Source organism: Choloepus didactylus, chromosome X (assembly GCF_015220235.1).
Source record: "Choloepus didactylus isolate mChoDid1 chromosome X, mChoDid1.pri, whole genome shotgun sequence".
Classification (NCBI taxonomy): Eukaryota; Metazoa; Chordata; class Mammalia; order Pilosa; family Megalonychidae; genus Choloepus; species Choloepus didactylus.
Window position 1 is genome coordinate 159,731,733 of NC_051334.1, and position 12,794 is coordinate 159,744,526.

Sequence of the window (12,794 nt, forward strand, 5' to 3'; positions counted from 1 at the left end):
TTGGTTGGAAATTTTTCTCTTTCAGAATTTTAAATATGTCATGCCACTGCCTTCTCGCCTCCATGGTGGCCACTGAGTAGTCACTACTTAGTCTTATGTTGTTTTCTTTGTATGTGGTAAATTGCTTTTCTCTTGCTGCTTTCAGAACTTGCTCCTTCTCTTCAGTATTTGAGAGTCTGATCAGAATATGTCTTGGAGTGGGTTTATTTGGATTTATTCTATTTGGAGTTCGCTGGGCATTTATGCTTTGTGTATTTATATTGTGTAGAAGGTTTGGGAAATTTTCCCCAACAATTTCTTTCAATACTCTTCCTAGTCCTTTACCCTTCTCTTCCCCTTCTGGAACACCAGTGATTCTTAATATATTTTTTGCTTCATGTTGTCCATCATTTCCCTGAGATCCATTTCAAATTTTTCGGTTTTTTTCACCATTCATTCTTTTGTGCTTTCACTTTCCGACACATTATCTTTGAGTTTACTTATTCTTTCCTCTATTTCTTCTAATCTGGTGTTATGTGACTCAGGAGTCTTTTTAATTTGATCAATAGATTCTTTTATTTCCATAAGATCTGCTATTTTTAAATTTACTCTTGCAAATTCTTCTTTATTCTCTTCTAGGGTCTTCTTGATGTCCTTTATATCCTGAGCCATGATATTGGTGTTTGAGATTACTTCTTTGATTAATTGCTCCAAGTTCTGTGTCTCCTCTGGTTTTTTAATTTGGGCATTTGGGTCATCCATATCTTCTGGTTTCTTCATATGCTTTATAATTTTCTGTTGTTTTTGGCCTGTTGGCATTTGCTTATCTTGATAGTGTTCTTTTAGGATATATAGGCTTATTTAAATAATTATCTATAATTTGACAGAGCTACAGCTTGGTGGAGTGCACTTTCCCTGACATACCAGCAGATTGCGCTCCTGAGCCACCTCTTACCCTCTAGCCAGTTCTTCCCAACTTCATCTGTGCAGCAAGTAGGGGCCCAAACCATGTGGATGGCCAATCAGTGCACCAATTTTTCGTGTGCTGTGGGGACCGCCAGCCCTGTGGGTGGGGGGTGTGCCCTGTGCAGGTTGGCAGAGAAGACGGCTATAAGACCCAGTACTCCCAGCCATTCCCAGGGCTGCTGCCAGAATACCCTGGGGCTGCAGAATGTGTCTAACCCTTCAGCTCAAATTCCCCACAGTCCCTCTCTTCCATGGGCCCACAAGTCCTTGGGATTGTTGTAGGGCTCCTGGGACTTCGGTGCTGCACTCCTGACTCCAGGCTGTGCACACCGTGGGTGTCCGCGTAGGAGGAGTATGTGCCATCTCAAGCCAGCCGAATCCCCAATTCACTTAACGAAGCTCTGGGCCACGGCGCTGCAAAGGAGCATCTCCTAGCCCACTGCAAAGATGGCTGCATGGGATGTGAAAACGACCACTTGTGCGATCCTCTGCTTGCTGCAGTGGCCTGTACCTGGCCCGGGGGCTCTTAGCTGCGGGTGTGCGAAGGGCTGTCACCCATTCCAGATGCTGAGGCAGGTGCCTGGGGCGTGGAAAGCACTCCCCACCTCACTCAGCTGTGGCTCCCGCTGCCGGCTCCCTTGGGTAGGACACCAACCCACCTCCAAACACAGTCTCACGGTTTCTCCCCACCACTCAACCGTGATTCTGGCTGCGTTTCCCGGCAGCTTTCCAGACAGAAGACTCACACGACTCCGAACACAGTCTCTTGGTTTCTCCAAGTACACAGTCACTATGGATATAGAAGTCCCTGCCCAGCTGATGGAATCCTGGAACCGCTATTCTGGAGCACTTTTTGTCTTTTATCTAGTGTTTTTCACGGAGGAGAATTTTGCTCTCTCTCTCCTAACCCGCCATCTTGGATCCACCCCTTGGTAGTTACATTTTACAAGTCCCTTTTACTTTAGAGCACCCCTCCACTCCACACACACCCCTTATTTTTCCTTTGTGCCATTAACTTGTTAAAGAAACTGGATCAGCTGTCCTGTAGAATTCCCAAGTTCTGGATTTGTCTGTTTGCTTCCTGGTGGGGTCGAGTAACTTAACTTGTTCCTCTAAACCCTATATTTCTATAAATGGCAGACATCTGTGAAGGTCATACTGAATCATGTAAAGTGGTATACGATGTTTGGGTGTCCCAATTTTAGAGATGGTATATTGATCAGGGGGTTCAGGTGTGATAGCCTGATTCCTCCATTGTCAAGTTCCCTATCAGCCTTCATCTAATGGTTCCATCCTTTGGTGAACATTATCTGAATCAGCTATTTCATTTAAGGTTGACAGTGGTGATTTTCTAATTCTATCATTCCTTCCATGTTTCTTAGCTAGAATTCTTTTGCAAGGAATAACTTTTTCTCATTAAGTAGGCCTCTTTGGTTATTCTGAAATACAGCCAATTTTCTTTTAAGCAAGAGATGGAAATGTCAACCATTATTTCTGCTCACATTCCATTGGCAAGGACTTAGTTCCATGTGCTAAACCTAGATGCAACGAAGGCTGAGAAATATAGCATCTAACTGGGGAGCATGTGCCCAGCTAAAACTCTGTTTATTACTATTATTGAAGATGGGAAGAATAGATTTATGGGAACAAATAGGAATCTGCCACAACCACCCATATAATATCTATATCTACAGCCCAGCTCTACCAGATCATCCAAGCTAGAAACCTAGATCATCCTATTATTGATTCATCCTCTTCTTGATTCTCCTTCAACAACCCATTTGCTTCTAGTATTGGATCAGGTACCAAGTTCTACAGATTTTACTTCATAAGTATTTCTCAAATCTGTCCCTTCCCCCGATTCCTCTTTCAGGTCCTCCTCATCTCAGCAGCCTCCTAACTGTTCTCTTGACTCTAGTGTGTATTTCCTCAAACCATCTTCAGTCTGAATCCGGTGTGATATATCTAAATCCATATCTGACCTATTATTTGTTGCTTCTTTGCCTTTTTGCATGTAGCTCTCTTTCTGCCTGCATTGCCTCTTCCTCTTTTCCTGGTGAATTCATCCTTCAAGACTATGCTCAGGAAGAGGGTCTGGACTAGGGTGAGACAAGTGAGGCACTCCCCTCAGGCACAAAATGTGAGGGAGTACCAAAAAACTCAGTAATCAAGATAAATAATGCTTTAATGCAATATTTTGAGAAATCAAAATTAATGCAAAAAAATTCTTGCTCACTTTTTCTTATTTTAGATTCGAATGCAGGCCCAAGGAAGTTTGTTCCGGGGGAGCATGATTGGCAGCTTCATCGATATATACCAACAAGAAGGCACCAGGGGCCTGTGGAGAGTGAGTACTCGTAATTCTTAGAATTCACAAAGAATAGTTTTTATATAAAGCCATAAAATTGTGAACTCTCTTCTTATACTGTTTGAGATTCTTGGGTAACCCAAAAATAAGGGAACAAGCTCTTCATCACCTATGAAAGGACCAAAAGTTATCAATGGTCTTTATTTCTGCTCATGTTTGGAAGTTGTACTTGTGGAAGAAATTATATTATTCAAGGTAGCCATTTTGGTTTGTTCAAATTCACAGGGGATTTAGTTCATCAATATATTTTTTGCCGATTTTGAACTAACACAACAATGTGTGACTGCAAGAGTCTTGTGTGTTTATGTTCAAAAGTTATCTGAAAAAACTTTTTCCCCTCATAAAAAGAAAAAGGTATAGTATAAAATATTGAGAAAATACAGAAAAGTAAAAAGAAAAAAAATCCACTAGTTTCACCACCTAGAGATAATCACTGTTAATATTTTTTCATACCATCTTCCAGTCTTCTATCTATATTTTGCTTTTTTGTTGTAGTTGTTGTTCCTATAACTTTTTTTTTAATTAAATTCAGTTTTATTGAAATACATTCACACACCATACAGTCATCCATAGTATACAATCCACTGTCCACAGTATGATAACTTAGTTATGCGTTCATCACCACAATCTATCTCTGAACATTTTCCTTACATCAGAAAGAACCAGAACAAGAATAAAAAATAAAAGTGAGAAAAGAACACCCAAATCATCCCCCCATCCCACCCCATTTGTCGTTTAGTTTTTATCCCCATTCCTCCACTCATCCATACGCTAGATAAAGGGGGTGTGATCCACAAGGTCTTCACAATCACACTGTCACCCCTTGTAATCTACATTATTATATAATTGTCTTCAGGAGTCCAGACTGCTGGGTTGGAGTTTGGTAGTTTCAGGTATTTACTTCTAGCTATTCCAATACATTAAAGCCTAAGAGGTGTTATCTATATAGTGCATAAGAATGTCCACCAGAGTGACCTCTCGACTCCATTTGGAATCTCTCAGCCACTGAAACTATTTCGTCTCATTTTGCATCCCCCTTTTGGTCAAGAAGATACTCTCAGTCCCACGATGCCGGGTCCACATTCATCCCCGGGAGTCATACTCTGCATTGCCAGGGAGATTTACACCCCTGGGAGTCGGGTCCTACGTAGAGGGGAGGGCAGCAAGTTCACCTGTCGAGATGGCTCAGTTAGAGAGAGAGAGGGCCACATCTGAGCAACAAAGAGGTACTCAGGGGGAGACTCTTAGGCACCATTACATGCAAGTTTAGACTCTCCTTTGTGGTAATGAGCTTCATAAGGGCATGTCCCATGCTCGAGGGCTCAGCACATCAAACCGCCAGTCCCAATGTTTGTGACAACATCAACACCAGTCCAGGTGAGGATGTCCAACACATCCGCACCTTCCCCCAGATCCTCGGGGCTGGGGAGGGGGAGGCTGTAAATATATTTTTTATTATCTGCCCAAATTACTCTAGGATGTGTCACTATTTCACTCCAGCCTATACTAACCTACCATATCTCACTTCCTATTCAAAGTTCCATGCAATTGTGGTGTTTGAACAAATCGACTGTAGAGTTGTACCGTTTAGAAAATTTAGATCCTATACCAAATAGATATCTATTCCCTTGGTCTCATATGGAAGTTGAAGTTTTAAAACACAATCAGTTTCAACCTTTACCCTTTGGCCTAGCTTGCCCTGGTCTTAACCAGACCTGCTTCATTCATATCACTAATTGAAGTCTGGGCTCTTTTTCAGCTTTTTTTTTTTTTTTTTTGACAGTGGCTGTATGCACTAATACTGACATTCATATCTGCCGAGCTCTAGCTCTGAGTTTCAGGTGTCACACAGATAACCAATATTCCAGAGACCAATCAGGTTATACACAGATCAACATCTCAGAGTTTGGAGATAGCCATTACAATTCAGGAATAGATTTGACTGCTGTAAGACCTTACAATCTAGGGACCATTACAATAATTGTTCCCCTCTTAGACTGTGTTCTAAGATTCAATTCTGAGTTTACACATTGTAGTTAGTCCATATTGGTGAGGCATCATCCCTCTCACCATGTTTTCTCCAACACTTTTACTCCTATATATATATTTTCCTACAATTTTATAGAGTTATATTCACATACCATACATTTATCCACAGTGTACAGTTGTTGATGGTATCATCATAAAGTTGTACATTTATCACCACAATCAGCACTTGAACATACTGATTACTACAAGAAAAATTGTTTTTTTTTAGCAATAAGAAAAAAATGATAAAAAGAAAAATAACATGTCATATAATACAATATACTAGTAAGGACAGCAAATAACACCACTACCAAGAATCCCATATTCCTCCCTTATATCCCCCTCTCATATACATTTAGCATTGGCATATTGCCTTTGTCCTATAACTTTTTATCTTGTTTAATTACTGAAATGTAATGTTAAATAAGACTACCAGGAGAATATGAGAGTGGAATGAGAAATCCTTTAATAGACATTTAAATAAGGAAGAGAACTTTGCTACATCACTTCCACTTTGAAAATTAAGTTTGTGAATTTTGAGTTGATTGAATTGTCCCCATGATATTTTATTTTCAATTTTAAATAACATTTAAACATATTTATAAAAATAAAACGTTCATTGTGAAAATTTTTTTAAAAATACAGTAAGGTATAAAAATGAAAATTAACTTCTCTGTTATCCTATCCTCAGATTAAGAACAAATATTTTGATGTATTTCCCTCTAATTAAAACAAATTGTGTGTGTGTATATGTGTGTGTATGTATACATACATGTTTTGGTTTGCTGTAGCTGCTGAAATGCAGTATACTAGAAATGGGTTGGTTTTTACAATGGGGATTTATTAACTTACAATTTATAGTTCTTAGGCCATGAAAATATCCAGATTAAGTCATCAACAGGATGATACCTGGACTCTGAAGAAAGGCTGCTGGCATCTGGGACACCTCTGTCACATGGGAAGGCACATGGCCAGCATCTGCTGGTTTCTTCACTCCCGGGTCTCATTGTTTCCAGCTTCTGGTTCCAGTGGCTTCCTCTCTGACCTTCTGTGGGTCCTTTCTTAGCTTTTCTGGGGCTTTTCTTTCTAAGCTGTCTCAGATATTTCTGTCCTTTATCCTCTTATAAAGGACTCCAGTAAAAGGATTAAGACCCACCTTGAATGGGCTGGGTCACATCTCAATTGATATGACCTAACCAAAAGGTCCCACCCACAACAGGTCTGCACCCACAGGAATGGATTAAAAGAACATGGCCTTTTCTGGGGTACATAACACCTTCAAACTAGCACACTCCACCCTCTGGATCCCAAAAAGACATGTTCTTTCTATATGCAAAATACATTCATTCCATCACAATATCACAAAAGCCTTAAATCATTTCAGTAACAATATTAAGTACAAAGTCTCATCAAAATCAGTTACAGGCATGGTCTGTCCTAAGGCAAAATTGTCCTCTGGCTGTGAACCTGTGAGACTTAGAACAAGTGATCTGCTTCCAATATACAAAGGAGGGTCAGTCATAGAGGAAATGTTCCCATTTCCATAGGGAGAAATTGGAAGGAAAACAGCTGTCACCAGACCCAAACAGTTCCGAAAACCTGCGGGGCATACTTCGTTAGATTTAAAGGTCTGAGAGTCATCTATAGAATGATGTTTTATTCTCAGGGCTGAGGGAGTGGCAGCCCCACCCTTTCCAAGGGTTTGCTCAGCAGCCCTGCTCTCTCCAAACACTGAGGTGAAAGCTCCAATATTTCCAAACATTGGGGAGACATCAGTGCTCTTGGCTCCACTCTCTTCAAGCATCTGGGTGACAGCTAGACTCTGCCATCTCCAGGGCACAGGCTCCTTCCCTGTAGAATGGTGGGGTGGCAGCCAGATTTTCCCTAATCCCCAGGGAATGTGCTCCATCCTCTCTGAGGCCTGAGGCAGTAGCACTCTTCCTAAACATTGGGGCGGCCAAGCTCTCCTCAATTCTTCAGGCCTTTAAGAGCCCTAGGGTGGTAACTTTCTTTATAAACGTTGGGGCAGAAGGCCCACCCTCTGCAAACTCCTGGGCAAACTCACCCTTTCCATGTGCATGGGTGGGTCTACTCTCCTGGCCCTAGGTTTCTTGGATTCAGACTTTGGCTTCCATGGTTCTGCCTTTGAAGTCCTTTTTCCTTCAGTCTGTCCCTTTTCTGTCCCTTTTAGTCCAGTCTGGCAGTGGTTCCGTTCATACAGATCTCACAAAAAACTCTACGGTTTTGCATGCAGCATACGTGTCCCAACTGTCAGACAATAGGACTTTCAACAGATCCTTTCTGGATAGCTGCATTTCCAGGCCTGATGTGTCCTGAAATGGCTGGCTGGTTCCATGTTTGGTTAAATCCTCATATGGGGCGCTGTTCTCTGGGGACTCATTTTCCAAAAGCTCAGAATTTTCCAAACTATCAGTTTTTGGTTTCTTTGTACCCAAGAGTTCAGTTTTAAGCTTACCCCTTTCCTCTCGCATTTTACTATAAGCTGCAAGGAGAAACCTAGATGCACTTTCCACATTTAATTTGGAAATCTCTTCAGCCAAGTATCAAAGCTTTTCACTTTCAAATTTTCCTTCCATCCTACCTCAGGACTCAATTTTGCCAAATTCTCTGCCACTTTAAAACAAGGATTTCCTTTCTTCCAGTTTGCAATGACACATTCATCATTTCTGTCTAAGGCCTCATCGAAAGTACCTTTCGTGTCCATGTTTCTACTAACAATCCCTTCAAAGCAATCTGGGCCTTTCCTTTTTGTTCTTTTTTTAAATGAAATTTTATTGAGATATGCTCACACACCATATAATCCATCCAAAGTATAAAAATCAGTGGCTCACAGTATCATCATATAGTTGTGCATTCTTGCCACAGTTTTCAAGCATTTTCATTACTCCCAAATAAAGGAAAATATATAAAAATTATAAAAAAATTAAAAACAGAAATAAAAAAGAATACCCAAATCATCCCACATCCCTTATCCCCCTTATTATTTATATATATTTTTGTCATTAGTTCATTAGTCATCTGCCCATACACTGGTTAAAGGGAGTGTTAGTCACCAGGTTTTCACTATTGCATGGTCACCTGATAAAAGCTATATAGTTATACAATTATCATCAAGAATCAAGTCTACTGGATTACCGTTCAACAGATTCTGGTATTTCCTTCCAGCTATTCTAATACACTAGAAACTAAAAAGGAATATCTATATAATGCATAAGAATAACCTCCAGATTAACCTCTCAACTCTATTTGAGATCTCTCTTTGTTTCATTTCTTTCCCCCCTTTTTGGTCAAGATGGCATTCTCAATCCCACAATGCCAGGGCCAGGCTCAACCCTGGGAGTCCTGTCCCTCATTGCCAAGGAGACGTACACCTCTGGGAGTCATGTCCCACATAGGGGGGAGGGTAGTGAGTTTATTTGCAGAGTTGGCTGAGAGAAAGAGGCCACATCTGAGCAACGAAAGAGGTTCTTTGGTGGTGACTCTTAGGAATAATTATACGTAGGCTTAGCTTCTCCTTTGAAATAATAAATTTCATAAGGGCAAACCCCAAGATCAAGGGCTTGACTTATTAAATTGGGATTCCCTAATGCTTGCAGGAATATCAGGAATAATCTAGGCCTTTTCTATCACGCATCTCACAGTTCTTCAGAATCTTCCCCTTACCCATTTATAAAGCTGTTCCAGCATTATTGGTATTTGCATCTCAGCACCCCACTTCTTGGTACCAAATGGCCTTTTCTGGGGTACATAACAGCTTCAAAACAGCACAATATATGTGTACCTTTTCCCCTAAAGTTAGAATAACATTACATGTAATTTTATGTCTTGCCTTATTTAATTATATCTTAAGTATTTTCTTGAGTCATTAATATTCCTCAAAAACATGACTTTTAATGATTTAGCAACCCTGTGTTGTAATGAGAGGTGTAATTAGAATATCATGCTATTGAATAATGTTGCTATGAATATGTACAAGTTTTTGTTTGAACATATGTTTTCATTTCTCTTGGGTATATACTGAGGAGTGGAATTTCTGGGTCATACAGTAACCATTTAAGGAACTGCCAGATTGTTTTCCCACTAGTAGTGTATGAGGGTTCCAGTTTCTTCACATCCTTTCCAACTCTTATTATTGTTCATTTTATGGATTATAGCCATTATAGTGGGTGTGAAGTAGTATTTCATTGTGGTTTTGATTTGCATTTCCCTGGTGGCTAATGATATTGAGCATCTTTTCATCTCTTTGATCATTTGTATATCTTCTTTGGTGAGATGTCTGTTGGACTCTTTTGTCCATTTTTTAATTGGGATGTCTTTTGATTCTTGTATTGTAAGACTTCTTTATGTATTCTGGATACTGGCCCATTATCAGAAATATGATTTGCAAATATTTTCTCCCATTCCATGAGTTGTCTTCACTTTCTTGATTGTATCCTTTGAGGCACAAAAGTTTTTAATTTTGATGGTCCGTTTTATCTATTTTTTGGTCACTTGTGCTTTGAGTGTCATAACCATGATTTTATTTTTAGTATAATAACGTTAATTGGGAATATATAAGTGTTCCAGTATTAGCAGTTGATTTGAAAGCATGACCTCTGTACTTCAGACTTGGATTTTTCTGGCACTTTTCAACTCCCAACCTATGTTTTGCACTTTCAGATTTTGTCAGTACCTGTGTATTTCATTGGTGTCTAATGTCACTTGTGTTTTGTAGGGTGTTGTTCCAACTGCTCAGCGTGCTGCCATCATTGTAGGAGTAGAACTGCCAGTCTATGATATTACCAAAAAGCACTTAATCTTGTCAGGGCTGATGGGAGACACAATTTTAACCCACTTCATGTAAGTATGCTAGGTGGTACCCATTCTACATTTCCAGCATTTTGAGCACAAAGTGCCTCTTTTGTTAAAGTCCTCATGTGAAAATGATAACTGGAAATGGATGGCCTAAATACCCTTGTCTCTCCCATTACCAGAACTTCATGCATTCTGATAAATGTGCATTTCGCAGAGATCCCAGATAGTTTGGGCACTTGGATACTTGGGGCAACTTCTAATATAGTAGCCTACCAGTCATACATAGCATAGCCTCTATATCTAATAAGCACCTCTCTTATTTTCCTTGACCTAATTTTGTATCAGAAAGTAAACTTTTCTCAAAGGAAATCAGGAAAAAAAGGGTGAAATTTTATAGGGCCTGTGAAACTAAACCATTTGGCTGAAGACTGCATTGCTAGCAGCCTACATTTTCTTTGTCTTGCAACCTTTCTGTTAGTTTGCTGCTCAGATGCATTTGGCATATGATGTTGTAGTTTGAAAAACATATGTAACTAATAGATGATGCGTGACACATCCTGTTTAGGTATCTTGTTAGGCTTATAAAGAGTGAATACCCTTTAAAACAAGTCTGAGTTTCAGATTGAAAAGTGAAGGGGGCAACTTATGAATGATGTCTCATTAGAAAAGACTCTTTAGATTGTAATGAAAGAGCAAGTGCCAGATTTTATCTGATGGGTCTGAGTTATTATGCATTTATGTTTCGTCTGACTTTTATTTAAGTAGGCAGGGAGTGGAAGTGGAGGCAGTCTGTCTTTTTAAATTTCCATCTTTAGTTCCAGTTTTACATGCGGCTTGGCTGGTGCTCTGGCCTCGAATCCAGTTGATGTGGTGCGAACTCGCATGATGAACCAGAGGGCAATTGTGGGACACGTAGACCTCTACAAGGGCACTTTGGATGGTATTTTAAAGGTATGCACATGGTGGACTTGGGTTGGATTTTTAGTTTTCTTTGACATCCCAGACCTTCTTTCACTTCTTATTCTTCAATGCTACATATCATTCTGAAGATGGAAGAATCATTAGCAGCCTTTCAGACTTATTTCAGGCAGGAAACCTGGTCTCCTTGGAAATCTGCTCATGCACAGTGTCCTTAATACTATTATCTCTATTTGAATGTTTTGGAATGTAGGATACCTTTATTAATAATACCATGTAGAATTAGAAAAGACTCAACACATCCCACATTTTTCCACTTCAATCAAGACAGAGACCCTGCAGTGGAAAGCCTATTTGTTTTCAGCTCAAGGTTGTGCTATTGTCCACGTTTTGGCCTTTGAAAGTTTCTGCTATGTTATGTTTGTAGGAATCTGAATGTCATAAATGTACTGTGTAATCCCTGTTGATATTATTACTACAAAAAAAAATTTGGGACTAAGATATGATATCTCCATATGGTTTATTTGCTGTTACTAGTTTAGTTTAACAACCATTTATTATGTGCCAGGCACCATTCCAGTAGATACAGAGAAATTATAGCATACTGTAGGTGTATAGACAGATAATAAATACAATCTGGTAAGTGATAAACTCAGGGTGCTATGGGAGGAAATTTTAGCCCAATTTGGGAGTGTGGGGTAGGCTTCTGCAGATGGTTGCATTTTAAATAATAACAGCTTATATTAGTGAGTACTTTACTATGTGTCAAGAACTGTCCTATACAGATTTACATGTATTAGTACATTTCATCCTCACCATTTCCCTAAAAGGTGGATACTGAAGCACTGAGAGATTGTTACCTACCTAAAGCTTGACAGCTGGTAAGTGGCAGAGCTGGGATTTAATTCAGACCCTCTGTATGCAAACCGACATTCTTAACCTTTGCATTATGGTGCCTTCCTCATGCTGGTAAATAAGGGTTAGTTAGGTTATAAAGGGTATTATATGCTATGCTGAGGTACTTGGACTTTTTTTTTTTTTTATTCATTTTATTGAGGTATATTCACATACCACGCAGTCATACCAAACAAATTGTATATTTGATTGTTCACAGTACCATTACATCGTTGTACATTCATTGCCAAAATCAATCCCCGACACCCTCATTACCACACACACAAAAATAACCAGAATAATAATTAAAGTGAAAAGGAGCAACTAAAGTAAAAAAGAACACTGGGCGCCATTGTCTGTTTGTTTGTTTGTTTCCTTCCCCCACCTTTCCACTCATCCATCCACAAACTAGACAAACGGGAGTGTGATCCCTATGGCCCCCCCCAATCCCACTGCCCCCCTCATAAGCCACATTTTTATACAATTGTCTTCAAGATTCATGGGTTCTGGGTTGTAGTTTGATAGTTTCAGGTATCCATCACCAGCTACCCCAATTCATTAGAACCTAAAAAGGGTTGTCTATGTTGTGCATAAGGGTGCCCACCAGAGTGACCTCTCGGCTCCTTTTGGAATCTCTCTGCCACTGAAGCTTATTTCATTTACTTTCACATCCCCCTTTTGGTCAAGAAGATGTTCTCCATCCCACGATGCCGGGTCTACATTCCTCCCCGGGAGTCATATTCCACGTTGCCAGGGAGATTCACTCCCCTGGGTGTCTGATCCCACGTCGGGGGGAGGGCAGTGATTTCACCTTTCAAGTTGGCTT

At 40.0% G+C, this 12,794-nt stretch overlaps 1 protein-coding gene across 5 annotated transcripts in view; it reads left to right on the top strand.

Annotated features, from left to right (window-relative positions):
• Positions 1-12,794, top strand: part of LOC119523480 (brain mitochondrial carrier protein 1) — an 84,862-nt gene that overhangs the window by 56,940 nt on the left and 15,128 nt on the right. For all 5 annotated transcript variants that reach the window (XM_037822264.1, XM_037822268.1, XM_037822267.1 and 2 more), the window contains 3 exons: positions 3,197-3,292; positions 10,077-10,201; positions 10,972-11,107. In XM_037822264.1, coding sequence (XP_037678192.1) covers positions 3,197-3,292; positions 10,077-10,201; positions 10,972-11,107 — 357 coding nt within the window. The remainder of the gene's footprint in view (positions 1-3,196; positions 3,293-10,076; positions 10,202-10,971; positions 11,108-12,794) is intronic.